A 26086-nucleotide genomic window follows, 5' to 3' on the forward strand; every position below is an offset into this window, starting at 1 on the left:
CATTGACTAATCCATCACCGCTTGCCAACCTTCAGTCCTGGTCTTGTATTTACCTGAATGAACACAACAAACGACAATATTAAAAACTCTGTCCATCATTGGTATCTATAGCTTTTTTGTAAAAACACATCAGTACTCATTAGTTAGTACTAAAGATCTATCATATATAGTGAATCACTCTAGTTTTCCTGCATTTTAACCTGGAACACTAGTGGAATCCAGGGCACACTCACACTTCTGTCTTTTCTTAATGATTTGTGGAGAAAAACAAAGAAGTGCCCCCCCCCCATTTTCTTCAAATTCATAGTCACTCATTCATCCCAAACCTCCCTTGCTCTCTCTCCCAAACTCCCACCCACCCTACGTACTCTCTTTTCTTGGCAGCAAAGAGCAAAATAAATGCATCCCAACAGTCTGGGGGGTTAGAACAACCCATTTGCTTTAATGAGGTGATCCAGTGTGTTTTCTCTCCCTCTCCCCTTCTTTCCTTGTCTATCGCTCTCTTTCTCTGTCTTTAGCCAATTACACACTGTCCTGTTTTGCATCCCCCCCCCCCCCCCCTCTTTTTTTATGCTCACACTCATTTTCCCTCCTTCTTTCTGAAGGCCTCGGTAAGCCCTGATAGGCTTGCTGGGGATAAAACCTGCAAGTTGGGAGAGGAGAGGGACATTTTGGAGCAGGATGGCAAGAGGGACGGTGGCCACATACCTGCATGGAGTCCTTCTCCTGGCTCTGTGGAAACCCTCGCTGCAAGGAGGTGGGTCCCCTTTACTGCATGTGTGTGGCACCCAGTAGAGATCAGGTGTCACATAAAGTTTCTTTAGCATTTGTAAAAGAGAAATTCATGGACAGCTCTTTTTTTTCTTTGTTTGTCTATGTTCTATGAGATCTGTGAGAGGTTTTGCATTTATAAACTGGCCGCTAACAATTATTCTATTATTATACCATCGATTTCCTCAGTGAAAGCACATTGTATTCAATGTCCAAAAATCTACTACAGAGCTAAATTTACTTGACTGAAGAAGCTATTTCTTAGCACCATGAGTGTAGCATCATTACCAACATGTCTGCAGCCTGTCCCATCTCAACTCTGAAGAACTTAAAGTCTAAAAATGGTTTTCTTAGTCAAATTCATTTGCAGCCTTCTGAAAATACTACATTGACCTTGCAGTCAACATGCCTTATATGTTCATAAAAAGTGCATTTTTTTCTTAACAATAAATCAAGAAGACAATGCTTTGTTGAGTGATTCTAAGATATTGCTGCTTTAACTTTCCAAATGCTAGTTTCCTCCCCCCTCATCTGTCTGGAAGAAAGTGCTGAAGCAGGTGAACGCGTAAATTAAGGATGACACACTTTAGACAAATAACTTCTCAAAGCCCAGGTGTATTCATTTTCTCACAGTCAGCTCCTGAGGCATGAGGTCTGGACAACAGGGTTATACTTAAAGCTTTTAATGAGGTGTTGCACCGTATTAAAAGGTTTAATTCAAACTGTGTGCTCCAGACCTCATCCCTCCAAGATGCCTTTTCATTGTCTTGTCTGTTTAAGCTTTGAGCCGGCTGATCTGAAGAGGTTCCCCCTCAACTCTTCCTGTCTTGTTAGACGAGACATCCGCTGGTTTAAGAGCTGTTCTAGACTGTTGTGTAATTTGCATTCATTCGAGGTCAGGCTGAACCACTGCACGATCACTGGAAAGCAAGGAGATGGTATCTGCTGTTTAGCTTCTTTGTTTTGGTCTTGCTTGGGATCTCAACATCTGCATTCTTTAAAATGGTACCTCAAGCCAAAAATAAATTGAAAACCTCAGCACAGACTTTATAGGGTACAGCAAAAGTTAAACTGTGTGAGTTTTAGAAGCAGAAGCCAAAAATAAGGTAAGAATGCCAGATTGCTTTTTTGCCTTTATCTGATAGGACCACCTACCTCCTGAAGTCTGCATTGCGTGATGACTTCAGTGACAAAAAAGGCCAGCATACAGAGAGCGCACAATTAAGCTGCTGGATACAGGAAGTGTTACTTAAGTTTTTGTCTTTCTAAATTAGATAAGAGTCAGTGTTGCGATGGCAGGAAATGAGAAGTGAAAAGAGGATTACATGACAAAAGGTTTTCCTGCCTTGAGTGAAATATGATCACTGGATTTGGATGTTAAGTGAGCCATCAGACATACTGTGACTTTTTCTGAGCTTTAAAATAACAAAACTGAAGTTCAGACTCTGTGAAGTTATAACTCCTTGCAAATTAATCCAAGTTGTTGGGTGCTATAAAACAAGATATTGAACTAATTGAAACCCGGTGATGGGAATAAAACTTGCAAAAACAACCAGCTCACCAAAGTGCATTGAAGAACATCCAAAACAATGAAAGACCAGTTTTAATCTGAAGCTCAGATGTAAACCTGTTGATTGTAATAAAGGAAATTTGTCCTCTGGGGTTCCCGCAGTTAGGCTAGCATGGCCTAAAACAGTAATATTTGTATATGGACTTAGCAATTAAATGTGGCAGGCATTATTACTTCACTAATGAGTTATTAATGACCCTGAAGAAAAATCCCTTTCCAAACAGTGACCAAATCTCTGGTGAATTTGAGAGCATACCTGTCCTGTCCAATGTTTAATTCCAATAAAAATTCCTCCAAAAACAACAAAAGCCTTTTGGCAAGCCTGTCCAGAACAATCTAGCCGGCAGAGCTGAATGACCGAACAGTTAAGTTATTTACTGTGTTGGAAATGTGCTGTACATGGCAACACTATGAGATCAGTAACCCACATTCTTTAGGAATCCCTACAGACCTTTACACATCTGGACTGTGGGATCTTAGAAAGCCTTTCCTTTTATAGTTGTTCACGCTCCCTGGTTCTATTTTTGGTTGTTGTGATTTGAAAACAACATAGGTGCAAAAAAGTGTGAGAATTGTGACCGAAGCATGCCATTTGTATGAAACAGCGTTTGTTATTGGCTGCAGAGAAACTCGGATATGGAGCAAAGAGATGATAATCGTTGCGGACAAGCGCACACGTACACGCTTTCCACACTTTTCATCATCTCCCTGCTTGTGTGGCATTAGATTCTATTTGTTAAATGTAATCCTTGGTGTTTAGGCAAATTAAATGGGTTACATCCTGCAAAGAGGTGAAAATTATGCCCTATTAGCGCCGACAGATGACTCACAAATTCCACAAATTCTGTCAGGAGCCCGAAACATGGTCACCAATAAATTGCTGTGTTTGTAAGGTGATGTAAATGGCTTTGTCTGCTCATATAAAAAGAACTGTGCAACTTTATTTTATCAATAATACCCACTGTTTTTTTATAGCAGAATATTTCTACAGGCACAGAAAAACCTACAATATTAAACACATTGCTTTTGCACACTGTGAACAGGGGTATATGTACCTGCTGGAGGTGCGACTGGAGGAGTCGGGCCAGGAGCTGGAACCGGATTTGGACCAGGAGGCATTGGGACAGGATTTCAGCCTGGAGGAGGTGGACCAGGAGGCACTGGTACTGCTCTAGGAGGCTTTGGACCAGGAGCTGGTGGAGGTAGGTTTGAGAGTTTCTCCCCAAGTTTTACTGAATCTGACTGCAGCTGCACAGAAACACTGGCTGACATGTTTCAAGTTATCCTTGGACCGCTACAGGTAATCAGCATTCCTTTCAGATGCAGTTGTTCTCATAAAAATAGCTAAAGATTTAAGATTTATCGTCAATTACACAAGCACCATTTTTCAAATGTTCTATACCTTCTGTTTAAATGAAATCAGTTACTGGAGGAGTTCCAGGTTACAAGCCATGAAAAAGCTTTAAACGCCACGCTATGTTTTCATGTCTCACCAATAATGAATTCCTCATGTTGCGTTCAACAACAAGAACAAAATCTGGCCATAAATTTGCCTATGATGTTTGGCTGCTTTTCAGCTTTCTACATACACATGTCATCTACATCAATCTTTCTGTGCTTTCAACTCACAATCACTCTATTCCTCAGGGGGCTATGGGGGTCAAAGGCCAGGTGGTGTAGGCCCAGGAGTCGGACCAGGTGGAGTGGGACCAGGTGGAGTTGGACCGGGTCTGGGACCAGGAGGAGTGGGACCAGGAGGTTTTAGGCCCAGCAGCTTTGGTCCTGGAGGACTGGGACCTGGAGGCGTTGGGACTGGTAAGACAAATATAGTCGTGAGATATTTTGTTTACTTCTTGATTTATTGATTGATTTAATTATCTGCAAAGAGCAAAGTTTTTCCTTCTGTTACTTTTCGCCTAACTGTCCTGATTACTTTCTTCTTAAAGGTGTCAAGCCTCCAAAAACAGGTAATATGTTTGTTTGTTTTTTCAATAAATCTTCAAATGTCATGAAATTTATGCAACAAAAAGTCAACTTATAGATCACTCTGATGGCTCTAAGAGCTCAAGGTGATTTCTCCTTTATTTAAATAGGAGGCGGCTATGGTACTGGTGGAACAGGACTAGGACCAGGCGGAGTCGGGACGGGTGGTTTTGGAGCAGGTGGTGTTGGTCCTGGTGGTTACGGAGCTGGGCCTGGAGGAGTTGGTCCAGGAGGTTTTGGAACCGGCACTCAAGGCATATTCATCATGATTTTTTTTTTCTTTTTTTGGGGGGGGGGGAGGGTACAGGTAGCATATCATAAATTGTAGATTTTCAGCACAACAGTGTGTCTCAGCAACAAGTGACAGGCATATTTGATAAATAATATAAAACATAAATTAATACATTAACTTCACAAAGAGATTACTCGTGAAAAAAAAATCAAGTATTAATAATGCAATCTGCTATTTTACGTATCGGTATCGGACATAAAAAAGTGGTATCGTGCCATCTCTACATAGTACATGTTAAAGTTCGGGGATCTGTGTTCAGCCTCTGGTTAATTCCAGGGAGCAGGATAAGAACAGCATCGATGTACCTTCATTTCATATCTTCTGTCTTCTAGTTTACTGTTGGTGGGGACCCAGCCTGATCAGTACAGACACATACAGCGATAAAGGCTGATCCATTAGGCTTGGCAGACTCCCAATGAAGGAAAAAAGTCATTACATGAGTCAGAAAGACTGATATGTTTTGGAATTTCAGTCCATTCTGTTTTCAATCCCCCAAATCATGGAAGTGACAATATCCAAACTAATCCTAGACGTTAAACATAGGCTTTGTGTAACATTTTGAAATCCATCTATTGTGCCTTTATTTAGAAAGCGTAAACAAACCAAGTCCAGGTAAGTGTAAGCAAAGGAAACAGATTCACATATCATATTTTCCAGTTTACTGACGTCTGGCCATCTCAGTGAACACATTTTTCATCCTCACTGCATGTTTATGTACACTAAGTATGTGCGTGTGTGTGTGTGTGTGTGTGTGTGTGTGTGTGTGTTTGCATGTTCCACTCTGAGGAGGTACATGTAAACATAGGCAAGCAATAGAAGGCATGCATTATGAATAAAAGTAAGTTCCAAAAATGGAAACCATTGCAAGCCAAAATTATGCAAACGAACACAATGACAATTAAATTATATTTCAAAGAAAAAAGTTCTTGTGTGAAGCTCGAAATGACCTAATTTGTATACGAAGCATGAACAGCAGCACCTGTTTTAACGGGAAGTTGCAGAATTTTATTTATTCTACATGTTTTAATTTCATTCATATCTCTTTAGAGGCTTTTGATTCCTCTCTTTGACCAGCTGTAATTGATTCAGTTACTGTTAAAGCCGGAAGTTTAAGAGGTTTTAGAGATTATGACTCTAAAAACTGTAGTTTTGTCTTGAGCAGACATAAATGTGTAATAGTACAAAAAGTACATCAAGTTGCACAAAATTAGTTAGTGTATGATTTAATTTGTGTTTGGAAATTTAGGTAGTACTAAGTGCTCCTTCTTTACGTTTTTTCACCAGGGTTTGGAGGCCTTGGAGCAGGAGGTACTGGGACTGGTGGAGGACTTGGAGCTGGAACAGGTTACACACCTGGAGGTCAGCAGATTTCATATGTCTGTATCAGCGTGGCTCTTGCATGTATATCAGCTAAATACTTACCTTTATACATGCTGGATCTCTGTGATCCAAATACCATAGGCATACTGTACATACCACACAAAGCATTGGAAATGGCTGAAATATGATTTATTTAATCTTCTTAAGTTTCCATTTACCATAAATGTGTGGTAAACATAAATATAAACTGCTTGCCTTTAAGGATGCATATGTAGCAAATAACACTCTGGTCTAACACAGGTGGATATGGAGGTGGTTATGGACCAGGTGGAGGAGTTCAATACCCAGGAATTGGTGGAACTGGTCCCAAACCTCCTAAAACAGGTAGGTACTATATGTTTATGAATTAATATTAGATGATACTATATGACTGACCTATGATATCATATCTTTCTTTTTCATCTTAGGTGGAGTTGGGACAACACTTGGAGGAACAGGATTTGGGCCTGGAGGTGCAGGGGTTGGGCCGGGTGGAACAGGATTTGGGCCGGGTGGAACAGGATTTGGACCAGGTGGTGCAGGGGTTGGGCCAGGTGGAACAGGATTTGGCCCTGGTGGTGCAGGATTTGGCCCTGGTGGTACAGGAGTTGGGCCTGGTGGAACAGGATTTGGCCCTGGTGGTGCAGGTGTTGGACCGGGTGGAACAGGATTTGGCCCTGGTGGTGCAGGACTTGGGCCTGGTGGAACAGGATTTGGCCCTGGTGGTACAGGAGTTGGGCCTGGTGGAACAGGATTTGGCCCTGGTGGTGCAGGACTTGGGCCTGGTGGAACAGGATTTGGCCCCGGTGGTGCAGGACTTGGGCCTGGTGGAACAGGATTTGGCCCCGGTGGAACAGGATTTGGCCCTGGTGGTGCAGGACTTGGGCCTGGTGGAACAGGATTTGGCCCCGGTGGTGCAGGAGTTGGGCCTGGGGGAGGTATATAATATACATACATTTCCTCAACAATAGAAAGAAAGCTTTTGTGATTAAATCGTAATAATAAATTGATATTTAAACAGTGCATGCCGCATTTCCCGCTATTTGTAAAACATACTATTCTGAATTTTCAAGTAGTTTGTGTCTTACTTTTTAAAGTTGATGAAAATTTTGTCTATAGAAAACATTTTTCCTCTTTCAGTTCCAACATTGCCACAGACTGGTACCACTGGAGGAGGACCTGGGGTAAAGAGTGGTGGAAAAGCATCAAAGCAAGTCCCAGGTAAACTTATCACAACACAAAAACACGAATGCAAAAGGCTTTGCAGTTCTAAATTTAAACCAGAAACACTGATTTTTTTGGGTGGCGGTGGGGTATTGCGTTAATATGATGTCACACAGGCATTGGCGTGCCTGGACTCTATCAAGGTGGATTTGTCCCAGGCCAAGGTATGTTGAAACATATCAAACATATGATAAATAAATGCACGATGGTACGATAAAATAAACAATATATCAGTATAAGAGATTTTGTTTACAGAAGAGGTTGCAAGTGTTATCCCGTCTTCTCTGATCAGGGTTTGGAGGCCGTGGTGTTCTCCCTGGAGTGGCTACAGGAACTGGACTAGGAACTCAGAGTGGTATGTACATGAACTTTGTGAATACTGTAAAATCTCATCTTCAAAAAAAAAAAACACGTTGCCTTGTTCCCTGCAGGAGCTGGAGTACTTGGTCAGGGTGGCACTGGACCGGGAGGTGCAGGCAGTAAGCATCATAAAGCCTAAACCTAAAAGCTGTGTGATATTACAAGTACAACTGTTGTGCATTAATTGGCTTTTAAATATTACGACCTTAAAAAAATATTAGTGAATGGCAGCAAGTTAGAACCTTAAAGGGCTTCTGTGTAAAGTCTATCTCTCACCTTAGATGGGCGAGGACAGCCATTGCCTGGGATTTTTCGTGGTTATCCCCTCATATCACCAAAAACAGGTAAGAGAAGCAGAGACATGAAGAAGATCCAGCATGTAGCGCTACAGGCCAGCAGGACAAAAAGGAAAGGAAAAATTCAACTTTTTTTATTTTATTTGCAGGAGTGGGAAAATCCAAGAAGAATCCAGCCAAAGCTGCAGCTAAATACGGTACAGACCACAGTTGAGGTGTAAGCCTCATTTTCAACATCAATAATGCAAAAGTAACTGAATAATTGTGGTCTAATAGAAAAATACTTTGTTTAAATTTGTATTTATGGAGGTGGAGCTGGAGGCGCGCTTGGTCAAGGAGGCACTTTTGGGGGTGGGGTTGGAAGAGTTCCTGGAGGGGGAGTCTCACCTGGGTTAGGTGGTGGAGTTGGCACAGGAGGCGGACCTGGATTTGGAGGCGGAGTTGGAACAGGTGGCGGTATTGGAACAGGAGGTGGAGTTGGAACAGGAGGGGGACCTGGATTTGGAGGTGGAGTTGGAACAGGAACTGGACCTGGATTTGGAGTCGGAGTTGGAACTGGAGGTGTCCCTGGATTTGGAGGTGGAGTTGGAACTGGAGGTGTCCCTGGAGTAGGTGGTGGCATACCAGGCTTAGGTAATTCCATACTCCTGTCAAAGTTACATCATGCATCCATTCAGAAATCTTCTATTCATAGATGTTATTTATAAATTCTGAAAATTCTTCAACAAACAAGATTTGAAATTAAATATGTTTATTGGGGTTTAATGGGTCCTTTTGTGGTTTGGTAACTTTGTATTCTGATATGGCCACAGGTTATGGCCCAGGTTCAGCCAAAGCACGCAAATATGGTGAGACACGTTTCTTCATTTCTGTAAAATACCCAAATTACATGATGAATATGTGTTGTTTGCAACACTCGAAGTGCCTTAAATTTCTCCAGGTGGTGGAGGTGTCGGGACTGCAGGAGGGCCTGGTTCTGGAATTGGAACAGGAGGGGCAGGTGGTGGCTATGGTTTTGGTCCAGGCGGCTCAGGTACTGGCACATCTGGAGGCCTTGGAGGTGTGAGACCTGGCTCTGGAGTTGGTTTTGGTCCCAGTGGTACTGGCACCAGACCAGGTGGTCTTGGCTATGGTCCAGGTGGTACTGGCACTGGAACAGGTGGTCTTGGCTATGGTCCAGGTGGTACTGGCACTGGACCAGGGGGTCTTGGCTATGGTGCAGGTGGTACTGGCACTGGGTCAGTAGGAGTGGGACCTGGGGGTAATTATGAATCACTATATTAAAATCTCATATTAAATATTAAAATATACATAAACTATATTGTACACTACTATCAACACTAACTTGAGAATGTGCAGTTATGAAACCAAATCTATGACATTATCAAAGACATACAATATACATAAATACTATAATTTTATTTCAGGGTATGATGCCAGTGCCAAAGCTCGTAAATATGGTAAGACATAACTTCTCTATTTATTATAGATTATTCATCAAAATAAATCAAAGTAGCTAAAAATTAACAATTTTCTCCTGAAAGGCATGTTAAGTGGGGCTCTTGGAGGTCCAGGAACAGGTACTGGAGGACTAAGGCCAGGTGGTGCTGGAACTGGTTATGGCCCAGGCGGCGTTGGCCCAGGCGGCGTTGGCACTGGCTATGGCCCAGGTGGAGTTGGGCCAGGTGGAGTTGGCACTGGCTATGGCCCAGGTGGACTTGGACCAGGTGGAGTTGGAACTAGCTATGGCCCAGGTGGACTTGGACCAGGTGGAGTTGGCACTGGCTATGGCCTAGGTGGAGTTGGACCAGGTGGTGCTGGCACTGGCTACGGTCCAGGCAGCGTTGGACCAGGTGGAGTTGGCACTGGCTACGGCCCAGGTGGAGTTGGGCCAGGTGGAGTTGGTACTGGCTATGGCCCAGGTGGAGTTGGACCCGGTGGTGCTGGCTATGGCCCAGGTGGAGTTGGACCCGGTGGTGCTGGCTATGGACCTGGAGGTATGATAGAAGAGAAATAAGGAGCCATGTCAGAATTAAAATAGGTCCACTGGCTAATATAAAACTAATGCTGATGCGTTTGCAGGTTATGCTGGAGCCAAAGCGCGCAAATATGGTAAGAAACAACCTACTAAATGTCTGATGACATTGATGCAGTAAATTTGCAATTTCATAAAATATATGTATAGAGAATATCAGAATATCCACCTGAACTCACACAACTATGTACTTCTAATGAATGTTACTAATCACACCTTTAGTTTTGACATCTGACAAGTCTGTGGATCTGACAAGTTTTTGTTTTCTCATAAAATCCTGCTCTCTGCAGGTGTTCCTGGAGGTACTGGAGGTGCCCTTGGTGCAGGAGGCCTTGGAGGAGGAACCGGGCCTAGTTCTGGGCTTGGAGTTGGAGTAGGGGTTCCTGGACAAGGTGGAGTGTCAACAGGTGGTGGACCGGGGCTAGGACTCGGGGCAGGTGGTATACCGGGGTCTGGTGTTGTGACAGGAGTTGGACCAGGCGGATTTGGACCAGGCAGTGCTGGAGGTACAGACATGAAACGCCTGTCTTATAGTTCTAAATATGATACACTTAGCTTTAAAGGATTTGTCCCCTCGTGCTTATCTCACAGGATATGCAGAGGGACCCAAGTCTAAATATAGTGCAAACTAATGTAATATACATGAGCATTAACACAGGAAGAGTTCAAAATATAATGTAATTTTATAATTAAATGAAGGCAATAATTTTAAGTTTCTTACATCAGATTTTGGTAGGAATTATAATCAGTCAATTAGAATTAAATCATTTTTGATATAAATTTTTAAACAGCAACAATATTTAAAATATTTCCATGGTTAGAAATTGTTTTTCTTTTTAAAGATATTTTAAGCTTTTGTTATAGATAAACTACTCACACACTTTTGAACCTTCCTAGGTCTTCCTGGTGGTGGCACGGGCCCAGGGACTGGAAGAGGATATGGACCTGGTGGTTATGGGCCTGGAGTTGGCACAGGCTATGGACCAGGTGGAGGTTATGGTCTAGGACCAGGGACTGGATTTGGACCAGGTTTAGGAAGCAATGATAATTTTGCTAGACAATTCTGATTGTAGCGCTTTAGAATCTTTAAAATGAAACTTTTTATGTGTATTTGCAGGTTATGGACCCGGATTAAAACCTGCTAAATATGGTATGAATGTTTTTTTTTTTCAAACTGAATTCTCTTACTTTGTGAATAATGGTGAAAATATCTTCATATGATTTTGATGAAGGCCCAGGTGGAGCTGGCACAGGTGGAGTACTTGGAGTGCTCCGAGGGTTATTAAAAACTAAAATATTAGTTGCTCATTTCTTTTTGTTTGTTTGTTTCAAAGTTAGCAAGGAAAATTAGGTACAAAAAAAATCATTCCATTCAGGAAAAGTAATATACAACAAGCTACACACTCACTATTCCTGTTGTTTCTAATGTTTACTTAAAATGATGTTTTTTACTCTCTTTTTTTTAACCACATTTGATTTGTTGTGATCCTCAGGCTACGGCACGGCTGGATCTAAAGCTGCAAAGTTTGGTAAGGTGTAGTCTGACAAGTCAAGTGGAAAATAATAAATAAACTTTTTAAGCACCTCTTTTGAATTTACCTCTTTTATAATCTGTAGGGCAACCTGGTGGAGTTGTACCTGGGACAGGAACTGGAACCAGCACTACAGTAGCAGGAACAGGGACCGGCCCTGGCGTTTCAGCGAATGGAACCACCACTGGCACCAACCAGACAACAACCAGACCAAGTGGTGAGCCTCTGTGCTAAGGATAAAATTAAAAAAAATCATATTACAGTTAACTATCATTTTCACAATTTACGAGTTCAATTGTCTATTGCTGGATCAGGAGGAAGACTTGAAGACACAAGAGGCACACCAACCCCGGCAACAGAAGGTATCTGTGCAGTGTTAGAGTAAACACACACAATCAATATGCAAACACGTTTTATTTGACTATTTAAATTTATATTACTAATCATTCCAGACATTACATGGAGTGCTAGTTTCTAATCTCAGTCCTTTTATTATTCTGTCCTTGTTTCAGGTGATGATATTTACACTGTGATAGAGGGGTCTGGAAGTCCTGGTGGAGAGGGTGTGTGAAACTCTCTGGATTCTTGAGAACATTTTCTTATGTTGAAATCATCCACAGACTTTTGTGCATATGACAATTCTCACAATCAATCAGGTCAGGAATTCTGATGGTTGCTGAAGATGGTGCACAAACAAAGAAGCAACACAAAAAAACAAACAGCAACAAAAAGAAACCTTAATTTGTAAATATTTGTTCGAAATAAGTTTTCAGATGTGAAAAGATTCCTACATAATTATTAAAACAGGAGGTACCGGTGTCGGTGGCAGACCAGCGGGTACAGGGAGTGACAGAGATCGTCTAGGTGGAACAGGAATCCCCATCATTGGACCCAAGCCAGGTATTTTTGGCCATTCATGCTACAGAGATATAGATATATGCATATCATAATTACTTAGTTACTGGTTGAACCACGTGTTTCAGAAATACCAGTATTAGTTTAAAAGTTGTATATTAGTTGAAACTTTCTGTCATCTAAGCAGTATTACTTCAATTTATGTTATTTAATCTATCTGTATATAACAGGAATCAACGGGACAACACTTCCAGGTCAGAGATTCTGTATTTATCCATTTCTGTGCATCAGTAGCTGTGTCTTTGTCTTTCACTGCTTTCCTGTTCAAGTCATTATACAGATTTCAGCTACATTTGTTGTGAATCAAAAGAGCTGGATTTCTTACATTTGGGGGTGGACAGTGCCACCATGTGGCCATTTGAAGTATACATGGGCGATCGTGGCTCAAGAGTTGGGAGTTCACCTTGTAATCGGAAGGATGCCGGTTCGAGCCCCGGCTTGGACAGTCTTGGTCGTTGTGTCCTTGGGCAAGACACTTCACCTGTTGCCTACTGGTGGTGGTCAGAGGGCCCGGTGGCGCCAGTGTCCGGCAGCCTCGCCTCTGTCAGTGCGCCCCAGGGTGGCTGTGGCTACAACGTAGCTTGCCATCACCAGTGTGTGAATGTCTGTGTGAATGGGTGGATGACTGGATATGTAAAGCGCTTTGGGGTCCTTAGGGACTAGTAAAGCGCTATATAAATACAGGCCATTTACCATTTACCATACAACATGGTTGCCACAAATTCAGATTTTGACTAACATATTCAACCATTACTAAAACATTTTTAATCTTTTCTCCAACAAATTTCATCCAGTTACTAATCAGCAAATAAATAATATTACAGACTAGTAGATCTAAAACAACAAGCACTCCATGAGAGCAAATGTCCACCAAGCCAGCGCAGCATTTACTTTTGAGGGAACTGCATTGTATAATGTAGATATCTATTTTGCTTTTTAAATTCTTTTTAAATGTACTTTAAGATGTTTGTAGTGCAGTAAAAATCAGGTAAGGGTATCCAATGTTAACTTTGATTGCAGAAACTCTGAAAATACTTTCTTGAAAGATAAAAAAAAAGTTTGGGGTCAACTTGAAAGAAAAGAAGATGTAAAATATAAAACTGGGAATATGCCCTAAATATTGCCAATGCAAACAAACGGCAGTAGAAAGCATAGTTTTAAAGATAAAAGACATTTTATGAAAGATTGACCGTAATTGAAGTTTAAAAAGAGCTCAGAGGTCCAAAATAACATGACATTTACAATCCCCATGTATCATCCCTATATGCTCACATGCTGTCAGTACAAACGATGGCAGTAAGAATCACTGTTTTAAATACCTCTTTATAGCTTTACAGTCACTTTGAGTTTCTGATCAACCTATTGAAACTGAATGAGAGGTCAGAGGTCAAATGTGAGATGATATTTTAAATCTTTATATGGTACTCTATATGTTGACAATAGGCACCACACTTCTAAGAGTTATGGTTTTTAAGTCATACAGCTTTTTTCAACCAATAAATCACTGAGTTGATTTTTAAGATCTTGGTGGATGCAAGCCAAATTTTAATGGATGGTTAAGATAACCCCACTCTACACTGAGCCATCATGTTTACGGACAGAAAGACAGAAGAGATAAATATATTCATTCTATAGTAATCTGAGTGCGATGTGGTAAATAATGTACTTTATACTTAAGACAATATTGTCTACATATAAAATCGTGCCCCTTACTTTGCTTTAGTGCACATTTTGTTTTGTATTTGTACACCATTGCTTTGTTGATGGTCTTACGTGACACACCCAGTGTATGTGTGCAATAGCAAATTAAGTTCTTTTCTTTATTTCATGTTTTATTATTGATATTCTTCAGTGTAAACTGGCTGCAGTATTTTCACACCTACCAAACCTGCAGCAGATGACAACTCTCAAAATCCAAAAACTTGAATGAACTGATTACAGCAAGCAATAAATATCTTTGTGTTCTATTAAGTGTTACGAGGCATTAGGGGTGTGTGATTACAGGTCAGTAAAGTGCCAATACAATTTCCTGATGGGAGATCTTTATTTACTGAGCAAAATCTAATGGTCACGAAGATTAGAGTTAAAACACTGGTGACATTTTAGGGGACATCGAAATATATTCTAACTGCAAAGCATCCAACATCTGTGAGGCAACAGGAAGTCCACTTCTCTTCTTTGAATTTATAACAGTTAAACTAATAGCTTTCTTCCTACATTCCACAGGATCCACAGGCGTGACCCCTGGTAAGTTAGTATAAATAATTAACACTGAGATCTTATTTGAAGGAAAGCAGATCTCATTCTAAACAGTACTTGACTATAGAGATTGAAAAAGCATGTGCATTTGAATATAAAACTGAGCATGCAGTGACACACTGACTCCTTTTTGATGTGGCTCGTGTTATTTCTCCACTGAAATGCTGTCACGGCTGTCACTGGTTTACCTGAGAGTACCAGAGAATACTGCATGGCAGACTGACACCAGTTAACAGCTGCAAATTGAAACAAATGTTGCTTAACTTTTTCTGATTTATGCTTTTACAAATAAATCTGTACTGCTGTTGTTACAGTCGTTGGTGGAGCTGCGCAACCAAGTGGTATGTAAACCTCCATAAACTGCTAAAGTTTAAATAAGTGCTGTCAGGATTTTACTTACCAGTGTTTCTGGTTTCAAACCGCTGGTGCAGGTGTTGGTAAGTAAGCCTATATGTGGCTTGCAGATTTCTGAAAGATACAAAGATATCAGCAAACACTGCTGTGTCATATTTACACTGGCAACTCTCTTGAACATTTCTCTTTAAAATTCAGGTGGGACAGGACTTCCCCCTACAGGTGAGATGTATGAAAGCAAGATGCAGTGCACAGCATTTCTTTGATGTGTTTCTTGCAAAGTTATTCACAAATTAATATTATTTCTCAAATCTGGCCTTTTACAGGTTCTGGTGGTGATCTGACTGGAGTTAAACCCCTCAAACCCCCAGGTGATTAAAACAGGATAAAAATAATCAATTACAAATTAAGTTTAGGGATTACTTACTTATACTGATCACAGATTCAAATCATAAGATTAGCAATAGGAAAAGACTAGAAGTGAGACTAAAAGGAAAAATAGCTACCATTTTGAATAAAGACTGTAAAGAGAAAGGTCATATCAGCTGCAATGGTGGTGAACACTCATCCGCACACCATCTATGTTCTGTCTGCAGGTGTCCCCAGAGGTGACACACCAGGTGAAGGTGATGGAGAAGGAGGCCCTGATGGATACAGGGGTGGTACAGCGGGTACAGGTGGACAGGGAGGAGTAGGAAGGGGTCCCACCAGTGCAGGAGTTGCAGGAAGTGTTTCAGGTGGTGTATCAACAGGAAGAGAAGGCAGCCCTGCCACTGGAACAGGTGTTGGTTCAGGAGGTGCAGTTGGAGCAACACCAAAACCACCTAAAGGTGCCACTTGTGCCTTTTAACTAACTATCCAACTTCTTGACAGTGTGTGCAACTTGCCATGACTAACAAATATTACAACAAACAGTCATGAAGTATAAAAAAAAACACCACACACTGAAGGAAAACATCTAATATGTCTTCATATTTTTAAACTATAGCTTATAAACCTATAGCAGGAGGCACAAGTGGTGGACAGGGAGGAGTGGGAGTAGGAGTGGGAAGTGGTCCTGGATCTGCAGGAAGAGGTCCTGGAGCAGTGGGTGGAGGTCCTGGAGGAGGTGGTTTGGTACCTGGGGCTGGTGGGCCTGGTGCAGTAGGAACAGGAGGTGAGCTGCACTCATGTTTTGGTCCTCAAATGTTTGTGTATCCACGCTAAACTTAAATTCCTATAATACAATAACATAATGATTCCCAGTTTATGCACTTCACACATTTTTCTATTACAGGCTATGGTACTGGAGTTTTACCAGGGGGAGGTGCGCTACCTAAAACTATCTTTAACATTTAAATCCCAGCAAATTTAACAACCCACATTTGAGAATATTTTTGTTTTTCACTCACAGGCATTCGTTACCCTAGTGGAGCTGGAGTAACAAAACCAGGCAAAGGTTTAGAAACTGAGAAATTATGTTCTCCTTTTTTAAATTAAGACTTTTTGTTTAATCTTTAGCTATGAGAGATGCTACACAGTCCATTCAGGGTGTTTATTCTTTCCATCAGCATATGGGACTCTTGGAGCAGGGGGCCAAGGTGGGGTTGGCCCCGGTGGATATGGCACTGGTCCAGGAGGTTATGGCACAGGGCCTGGAGGTTATGGAACCGGTCCAGGTGGATATGGTACTGGGCCTGGTGGATATGGAACTGGACCTGGACGCTATGGTGGCGTAGGAGCAGGAGGAACAGGAGTAGGCCCTGGGGGAGGTGTTAGACCTGACGGTGAGTTTACATTGATCAAAAATATCTAATTTAAATAGTTTATAACTATTAGTATTAACAGTTTTAAATGCTCTGTTAACCAGGTTCTAGATATGGCACAGGTCCAGGACTGGGCACCGGCACTGGAAAACCACCTAAAAGTATAATGAAGTGAACACACAGAGTAAACCTACATAAAGGAAGTATAGAGAAAACTGAAACTAAACATTTAAAATATTTGATTTTTAGGCTATGGAGCAGGAGCTGGTGGTACTGGGTTTGGACCTGGTGGCTATGGGACTGGACCAGGTGGAATAGGTTATGGACCAGGTGGCCTTGTGCCTGGTGGCACTGGTCCTGGTGGTGCTGGGACCGGAGGTGCTGGGACCGGACTGGGTGGTGCTGGAACAAGGCCAGGTGGTATAGGACCAGGTGGTGCTGGCACAGGACCAAGCAGCTATGGACCTGGTGGAGTAGTAAAACCACCTAAATCAGGTATAATAAGCAAGTATTTATGACTAACAACATTCAATAAAGTATTATATATATGAACCCGACAGCTGAGTGGTCAGAGGACTAGAACTCTAAAAAGCAGACCCCTGATCCAAATCCAAGCTGGGACAATTTGCTGCATGTTTGTCTCCTGTTTAAAATCCTGCAGTTCTTCTTTTCATTATGCTGATGTAAAGACACAAAATTAAAAATGATTAGGAAAATATTTTATAAGCTATACTCAAGCTGTTAACTTCTGTTGACAGGCTATGGATCATCCTCACTAGGTGGAGCTGGCTTTGGACATGGTGAGAATTTATACTTAATCACTTGTGAAGTGTGTTTTTGTCAGTTCTTTGTCTATATATTTAAAAAAAATCACCATCTGCTAGCCATTACATATGTACATACTGTTGTTTGAAAGGCAATAAATAACAAGTGGTGATACCTTCACTGTTGTGTGTTATGATAAAATATGCACTTCATCTGTGTAGGTTCTCAGTCACCATGGTATTTTTAAGAGCTCAAAAGAAGACGACTGGACTTTGTTAACTATTTAAAGACGTTTCACCTCTCATCCAAGAGGCTTCTTCAGTTCTGAATTAACTTCTTTAAATAACTTAAAGAAGTCCAGTTCTTTCAAGTTCTTAAGAGTAAAGGAAGTACACAAATCTAAATGTAGGTTGTTATTAGCAAAACATATAGCTGTGATTGATGTCAATAACCCAACTCTTATACTCTCGGCACTTCTAATTAAAACCAACATGATGCTTTTTATTTCAGAGGCTTCTTCTCTGAGGCAGGTATAAATATAATAAAAAGAACTTTTAAACACAAAACTTCCAGATAGAGTACACCACAGCCTGGTAAAACTATTTTTGCTTTTATTAAAAATGTGATAGGGTTACCAGTTAAGTTATGCCTGAATTTCAGGTACAGGAGGGTTTGGACCAGGCGGTGTTGGCACTGGAACTAGAGGGTTTGGACCCGGTGGAGCTGGCACAGGAACTGGAGGGTTTGGACCAGGCGGTGTTGGCACTGGAACTGGAGGGTTTGGACCCGGTGGAGCTGGCACTGGAACTGGAGGGTTCGGACCAGGCGGTGTTGGCACTGGAACTGGAGGGTTTGGACCCGGTGGAGCTGGCACTGGAACTGGAGGGTTCGGACCAGGCGGTGTTGGCACTGGAACTGGAGGGTTTGGACCCGGTGGAGCTGGCACTGGAACTGGAGGGTTCGGACCAGGCGGTGTTGGCACTGGAACTGGAGGGTTTGGACCCGGTGGAGCTGGCACTGGAACTGGAGGGTTCGGACCTGGCGGTGTTGGTACAGGAACTGGAGGGTTCGGACCAGGTGGGGCTGGCACAGGAACTGGAGGGTTTAGACCAGGCGGTGTTGGTACAGGAACTGGAGGGTTCGGACCAGGTGGGGCTGGCACTGGAACTGGAGGGTTTGGACCAGGTGGGGCTGGCACAGGAACTGGAGGGTTTAGACCAGGCGGTATTGGCACTGGAACTGGAGGGTTCGGACCAGGCGGTGTTGGAACAGGAACAGGATTTGGACAGGCAGGCCAAGGAAAAAGAAAACCTTATAAATCTGGTAAGCAAGGATTACATAAATAAAATCATTAGCTAGATCATATACTAATGGAGATACCTAATGGAGGTTTCATGATATAAGAAATGCAGCCAGCAAACAGATGTTTTATCAAAGTTTTTTTCATTGTTTCTTCCAGGTTATGGAGGAGCTGGTTATGGAACAGGTAAGGGTTTAGTTTGGAGTAGGGAGGTTAATGGTTGTTTTAGATATTTTTATGGTTTATAACTGTGTAAATATATTTTAACTTTTCTTCCAGGAGGAGGATTAGGGGGAGGATATGGCCCTGGTGGAGCTGGGGGTACAGGTCCTGGAGGTTTTGGACCAGGAGGTGCTGGGACTGGTTTTGGCCCTGGAGGTGCTGGGACTGGTGGTTTTGGCCCTGGAGGTGCTGGGACTGGTTTTGGCCCTGGAGGTGCTGGGACTGGTGGTTTTGGCCCTGGAGGTGCTGGGACTGGTTTTGGTCCTGGAGGTGCTGGGACTGGTGGTTTTGGCCCTGGAGGTGCTGGGACTGGTTTTGGCCCTGGAGGTGCTGGGACTGGGGGCTTTGGCCCTGGAGGTGCTGGGACTGGTTTTGGCCATGGAGGTGCTGGGACTGGGGGCTTTGGCCCTGGAGGTGCTGGGACTGGGGGCTTTGGCCCAGGAGGAGCTGGGACCGGTGGCTTTGGCCCTGGAGGTGCTGGGACTGGTGGCTTTGGCCCTGGAGGTGCTGGGACTGGTGGTTTTGGACCTGGCCAAACACTTGGAACAAGAAAGCCGTCTAAATCAGGTTACGGCTCGTCGCTGGGTGGAGCTGGCTACGGACCAGGTAAAATTCTGAGATATACTTAGAAGCTTTTGATAGTAACTCATATATTTTCTTATCAGAACCTCTACATTCAAAGCACTACCATTTGCACAAACTTAATGTAAATTAATTCAGAGAGACACTTAAACTAATCCAATTTAACCAACTGAATGCATGAAGTTGACTTTTTGTCTGGATCAACACCACATTAAATCATGCATAGGAGTAAACAGCAGCAAAAAGCAACAGGAACTGAATCATATGGTTTGGTTTGCTATGTGGTGGGATTCTATGGAGGGAGTATCTCACACTTTGTGTTTGTCGTTGCATTAAAGTCTTGTCAGAAAGTAACCTTAGACATAGGAGCTCTCTTTACAGTTACAAACTGTAATGTATGACGGACCATTATGATTATTTGAAAGACCAAATATCCTATTCCTTTAATAAACATGGACTACAGCTCAGTCTGCTTCTCTGTTTAACTTGTTGTTTCACGTTGCTCTATGGAAACATATGTATTGTTGTATTATTTGTCATTTATGTAATTTAATCACATCACTGTTCATTAGGAGGTGGAGTCGGAGTTCTTCCTGGTACTGGGACAGGAGGCGTCACTGGTGGTGGCCAAGGTGAGGTTCCAGCTTATAAAGTCAAGTAAATGTTTAGCACACAGCACATTATAATAAAGAGACAACAGACATGTGAAAATTTGACTGAGATAAAACTTTTATTAGTGACTAACTTGAGGTGTGTCAGTTCTCTCTAAAGATCTGTAGTCTCTGGTAATAATACTGGTAATAACTGGTAATAAAAATAAGATGGTTTATTTTACATAAAAAATTCTCCCAAGTGCCTCTAATCCACTGGGTACAACAGTGTTCATTTGGCCCTTTGTTTATATCCCCATGTTGATTAAAAAGTTAACTTGTCTCTCATTCATACCCATTTATCTGTTTAGGTAGCGTAGCAGGAGGTACAGGAAGGCTAGGAGGTCCTGGAGGAACTGGCCAAGGAGTTGGAGGACTACCTGGTGGGGGACCAGGTCAGTTTATATGAAAATATAGTCATTAGGATAATGAGAATGTGCTTTTAATATATTTCAAAACATCAAAATCAACAAAATTCATAGCACTGCACTGTAAACATGGCACAGATAAGAAGTGCTTTGAAAGCTGTAATGTTTTTATTCTTCCAGGAGGTGCTGCTGGTCCTGGATATGGTGGGCTGGGTATAGGAAGTTATCCAGGTGAGACAGATTTGATCACATATGTCCTCTTTTTAATACTCAGCATACACATTTGAGTAAAATCATACAAAACTGAGAATAACAGGAAACAGAAAGCAGTGTTATTCTGAGATTGTTTTAAAAAGTCCATTGTAAGGTATCAGTTGTTTGTTATGACTTTATCTTTCCTGTTATTGTTCTCTAGGGTATGCAGGGGCTGGACAAAAATGTAAGAAAACTCACTGTGTCCTCTGGAATAAGCATGTCCAAATTAACAACGTTGGTCTAGCATTGACACAAAGATACACAGATCGGATGAACATATTACTTTTGCTTATCTTGTTAGTGAAATATAATATATCAAGGATAATTCTGATTGTAACATGCATGCTTTTTTAATATCTACTGACAACTAAGTATCTAAACTCGTTTTCTTGTTTTTGTTTGTTTGTTTGTTTGTTTGTTTGTTTGTTTGTTTGTTTGTTTGTTTGTTTGTTTGTTTGTTTGTTTGTTTGTTTTACTATCATGACCTTCAGCTAAAGCGCAGAAGGCAGCCAAATATGCAGCCATGCAGGGTTTACTTGGATCCAGGGGCTACAGAGGTAAAAGTCATAGACATATTATAACAGTCCTGATCACTGCATTTCCTATGCAATACAATATTTAGCCTCACTTCTGTCGATTAGATAATAGTGTTGACAAATAATAATAATACAAAGTTTTTATAAGGTTTTATAAGGTGCAAAAGGGCTAAAAAGGATCATCTTAGCCCTTTGCTAGATGGTTGCAAGGCAACATGATGACATTGTAATATCCGATATAGATAAAGACCTTCGTGAGCCTGAGATGTATCTATGTGTCATGTTTAGTTGTTCAACTCCTGATTATCTAGCAGGAGTTTGCGGACAAAGAGACAAACATACGGACAGACAGATTTTCTATCATATAGTAAGAAGAGGTGATTTACATTCATTTTAGGACTCATAGCGATGATATGTTCTTCTTCATGTGTTGCAACTTGAAAGGAATTTAAAAAAAAAAAACACAAGTAAAGATTTCCGCACCTCCCAATATACACTGTAATTATTTTCACACGCATACTAGACCAGATATTAAATGGTCTTTGGCCTGCCAGCTCCCCAGTACAAAGTCCTGTGATATCCAAATGCAACAATTTGTGTTGATGTGAGAATAGCACAGGTCCACTGAATCCATAGCTAGGTGGTTAGCTTGTGCATTGCTCATACATGCTCTGTCCAGGCAGCAACCTAATCTAAAGCAAACTGAACATTTTCCAGCAAATTATTTGAAAGCAATCTGAAGCTGACGACCTCCTGCCATGTGCTACATGCGAGGAAGGACAAGGACAACGTCCTCACCTGCTTCACCCGACACTGAAGTCTGACCAGAATTATTCTTTTTAGTTAAAAATAACATTTTTGCTTCGCAGGTGTAAGCCTCTGCAAACCAATCAAGTTGTAGTTTACAACTTGGTCTCTCCAGAATCACAGTGAAGCTACACTGAGACTGCATTGTTGTAGGCAAGATAAGATTTCATGTTGATGTTGCTACAAGCAAGCAACTTTGTAACCTAAATACAAACATAACTACAAACCAGCTCTGGACTACAAACTAGCTAAGGACTCAACCAACTGGGAGATCAAACTCACCCTCTAGTTATACATTTTAAGGGTTTAAGAAAAGTCATGTCATGTTTTTTGTGTGTGGCTGTAATCTTTGTGGGATGGGATAGACTTTCAATTAATAAAAAACCGAGAGTAGCTTCTAGAGTAAATTGCCAGACTCCTCTGAGAGTTTCCTCTGATCCAAAAATGTTTTCTACAGAAGTGACATGCTCAAAATTGGCAACAATTGGTAACACCCACAAATACAGGAACTCTGTGTCTGTGTAGGAAATGAACATTTGACCCTATAAACTAAGGGAAATATGTCCTGGAAGCTATTCTGAGTTAGTATAAAGTGGGATTTAACAGTTGTCATTTTATGTTGGTCTGGATGAACAGCGGAAGTCTTATTTAAACAATCTGCATACTGCATGTAAAGTGAAGAATAACGCTGTCTTTGTTCTGCTTTTTAGGAGCTGGCCGAAGGAGGAAGTGAGAAAGACCAAAAGACAGGAAGTGACCTCATTAAAACAACAGTGGTGCTATTGCATGATCCCACACTGTAAATGTCTTACCTGCCACAGAAGCTAAAGCTTCAGCACATCCCGCTTTTTACATTTCCATTTGCTTGGGTTTTATAAAAGGTTGCAGTGGTTCTCAACCGGATCAGATTCACCGCCAGGTGAAGATTGCTGTTTCCCTTTGTTAAATACTTTTTTTCCCTTTTTTGGATAATTAAGTCATTTTATTTTGGTCAAATTATTAAATGTCAATTTCTCAAGAAAGTTTCAAAAATAAAATAACGTGGGTAGAAAACCCCAGAAATTCCTGATGATCGGGTTGAGAACCACTACAGTGAAGAATCAGCATTTCTTTTTATCACTTTTTGTCTGTCTTTGCTGTGTTGATTATCATTTGTGTCGTTATGCAAGTATTGGCACAAATCCTCTGGGTTAAGACTGACACCAAGGACTCCCTCAGGGCAGCTCCTTCAGACCTGTCTGCATGCTGACGCAATGTGTAAAGAAATATAGGGCGACACTTCTACCCAGTTAAACTGGGATATGTCTGCAGAGTGAATGGCCGAGCAGATAATTCACTGTTAGCATCTTTTACATCAGTGGACAAACAAGTAGTGTGTACAGACACAGAGACAAACAGCTGCTGTCACAGGAGAAGATGAAGGCAGTATTTTATGCAGTAGTGGTAGTCTTTTGATCCTTGAAAAGCAGTCTCTGGCCATGTGAGCTGTACTCAGGCCTCAGTAGTATCAGTAATGGAGCCTGAGGATTCTCACAGATACCACTTGAGGCCCACCTGTGAGATTCTTCCACTCATTTCACAACTTAATGGCACTGTTTTATAGCCACATCACACTCAATGGTATAAATGTAAAATATTGGTTAGCGTGCATATATTTTGATTGTTAGGAGGGTGTATTTGTCCTGACTTTCTGAATGGGCTTAGCTTTAGCTTTTACATTTGCTGTTGAGGTAAGCATTCAAGCTAAATGTGAGGTAATATGACTAGAGTACATGACATCCGAGGAGTACTGATTACTGCGTTTTCCTTCTGTTCATGAACCTCCTTTAACACTGTTGGGGAAACTGCTCACGTTTACTAGACTTTTTAAATTATGTTGAGAACTGTATTTAGCCTCATTTTACAAAGTCAAGTGCATTATTACAGTACTAAAATATTTGAGTTAGTCATTCTGTGTGTGTGTTTTTACAGTTTTTAAACCCGTTTACTACTATGATGAGTATAAGTGCTTTGTTTTCTACATTGTCCTTGAATGTGTGCTGAATCACAGTGCAGGCTGTGACGTCAGTGGGTCAAAAGTGGGGTGAGTGAATCTCGTCTTGCATTTGAGCTCATGTGCATCTCGAGCTCAGTGTGATTTTTAACATCTGTGTTTCTTTTTTTTTATGTGGCCTATGAAGAAAATTATGCACTTTTGTAAACTCTCTGACAATGCTCTCCGAAGTAAAGAGATGACCAATGACGACTTCTTTGTGTCATTATTTTATTGCTACTGGAGTAATTTAGCACGTACAAAAAAAAACCCTATAATGAAACAACAAGGAGGGGTTTAACCACTTGGCAAGAGGAGGAAGCTCAACATCTAGAAGTAGATGTTGGTTTTTTAGCATATTGAACTGTGGTGGGTTCAACCGCAAGGTATGCTGTACTGAGAAAGGAAACAGACAACTGTGGCTTAGGGGAGTATAAAAAAAAACGCAGAACAGCAGTGAAGCTTTGTGTACGTGGTGACTCATATGAAGAGTGAACAATTAGTTGTTGATGCTGTACAAACTTTAACAAAAAGACAACTATTATGAAGAGCTGCAGTGCATATTTGGGCGCTGATTGAGATTGGGTACTGCCGAGTCAACATCAGTTAGTGATAAAGTGCCAGCGTGACAACTCTGCAGACATGGCAAGTTATTTTAAAAGTCTGCGCTCCTTAATTTGGTAATGCAGGTCAAGCGTCACAACAGAACAGTTAGTAATTGTCAGTGCAGACAGTCATTGTTGTGGGCTATAGACAAGGGTTTTGAGTGATGTTGGTTACATAACTGATTGGGCCTTAAAGTCAAATGAAGGGGGGCTTTGAAGCCATTTTGGCATCCCACTGCACTCTAACCTGAGTAGGAACAATGTGCATACAAAGCCAAGTTTCTGCTCTTTGTTTGGGTTAGAAATGGATTCAAGGTATTAAAGGTGCATTAGGCTGCTTTTCAATTACTAGTAAAACCTTAAAATGAAACTGTTATTTCAGCCAATGGGGCAACTACATCAGTTTAGTTTAAATAGTAACTGTGACCGAGGACCTGTCCTGGGGCAACCATATCACCTCAGTTGTACGGAAGGCCCAACAGCGCCTCTACTACCTGAGGAGACTGCGGAGCGCACACATTCCCAGATCGCTGATGTTGAACTTCTACAACTGTGCCATCAGCAGCGTTCTGACGTATGGATTTCTAGTGTGGTTCCCCAGCTGCACCAAGGCCGATCAGCAAGCACTCCAGCGGGTGGTGAAAGAAGCTGGCAGAATTATTGGAACAAGTCTGCCAGAGATCAGTAATATCTTCCCCACTCGCTGTCTGAGGAGGGTGCACAGTATCCTGCGGGACCAACATCACCCTGCGCGCCACCTTTTCCATCTGCTGCCCTCAGGGAGAAGGTACAGGTCTATACAGGCCAGAACATCCAGACTGGCCAACAGCCTGTATCCACAGGCTGTGAGGCTCCTGAACTCTCTGCCCCCCTCTCACGGACAATAACCATATCCAACTTCTTAATAGCAATGAACTGGTCTGCATTGGTGCATCATATCTTTATTCTCTTCCCCCTCCTGCCCCCCCTCTTTCTTAAATAGATAACTATCATATCTGATATCATATCTCACAGTACAATAATATTGAATGGGTTGCATTGTTGTATTTTGTCATGTTTCTCAGGTCTTTGTCTGAATTTCTACGAACATTATTGCTAAGGATTGTCTTATTGCATTGGAGTCACACTGGGTTAAATATGTACACTTGGGTTTTAAGGGGTATTTATTATTTTCTTCTTTTTTTTTGGGTTGTATGGAAGCCCCAAACGCAATTTCATTGTTCTTGACAATGACAATAAATAAATAAATACTAAATACTAAATAGTAAT

At 41.6% G+C, this 26086-nt stretch overlaps 1 protein-coding gene and 1 long non-coding RNA gene across 4 annotated transcripts in view; one reads left to right on the forward strand and one right to left on the reverse strand.

Annotated features, from left to right (window-relative positions):
* The first annotated feature begins 612 nt into the window (after positions 1–612).
* On the forward strand, positions 613–24422 carry elnb (elastin b). 3 transcript variants are annotated; one of them, XM_086309014.1, is made up of 51 exons: positions 613–757; positions 3385–3543; positions 3989–4156; positions 4288–4308; positions 4435–4578; positions 5901–5975; positions 6237–6320; positions 6404–6913; positions 7116–7196; positions 7316–7363; positions 7492–7554; positions 7631–7678; positions 7841–7903; positions 8005–8052; positions 8165–8488; positions 8668–8703; positions 8796–9116; positions 9283–9315; positions 9400–9852; positions 9938–9967; positions 10181–10396; positions 10788–10919; positions 11008–11040; positions 11384–11419; positions 11508–11639; positions 11737–11784; positions 11935–11985; positions 12230–12322; positions 12508–12531; positions 14564–14584; positions 14911–14937; positions 15149–15172; positions 15277–15321; positions 15547–15780; positions 15939–16106; positions 16227–16256; positions 16344–16388; positions 16501–16716; positions 16800–16856; positions 16945–17190; positions 17454–17495; positions 18121–18783; positions 18920–18946; positions 19040–19309; positions 19367–19588; positions 20137–20196; positions 20526–20609; positions 20763–20813; positions 20998–21021; positions 21329–21394; positions 22891–24422. In XM_086309014.1, the coding sequence occupies exons 1-51, from the start codon at positions 682–684 to the stop codon at positions 22911–22913; spliced, it is 6195 nt and encodes a 2064-aa protein (XP_086165140.1). In that variant the 5' UTR covers positions 613–681; the 3' UTR covers positions 22914–24422. The 3 variants fall into 3 exon arrangements, with proteins under 3 accessions (XP_086165140.1, XP_086165138.1, XP_086165139.1); XM_086309012.1 differs by having other exon boundaries at positions 19040–19588; XM_086309013.1 differs by lacking the exon at positions 11935–11985 and having other exon boundaries at positions 19040–19588.
* The window catches only part of LOC147320820 (uncharacterized), a 35872-nt gene continuing 15903 nt past the window's right edge, over positions 6118–26086 (reverse strand). Inside the window, exons 3-9 of the long non-coding RNA XR_015131293.1 lie at positions 14997–15064; positions 11490–11652; positions 8781–9846; positions 8243–8502; positions 7836–7944; positions 7064–7154; positions 6118–6904 (exon numbers count right to left, since the gene is read on the reverse strand). This is a non-coding gene — a long non-coding RNA (uncharacterized LOC147320820). The remainder of the gene's footprint in view (positions 6905–7063; positions 7155–7835; positions 7945–8242; positions 8503–8780; positions 9847–11489; positions 11653–14996; positions 15065–26086) is intronic.

The sequence above is a fragment of the Aulonocara sp. 'chitande type north' Nkhata Bay genome, linkage group LG10 (genome assembly GCF_057382095.1).
Source record: "Aulonocara sp. 'chitande type north' Nkhata Bay isolate Kocher_YH1m ecotype deep benthic linkage group LG10, A_spYH_male_GT1.1, whole genome shotgun sequence".
Taxonomy (NCBI): domain Eukaryota; kingdom Metazoa; phylum Chordata; class Actinopteri; order Cichliformes; family Cichlidae; genus Aulonocara; species Aulonocara sp. 'chitande type north' Nkhata Bay.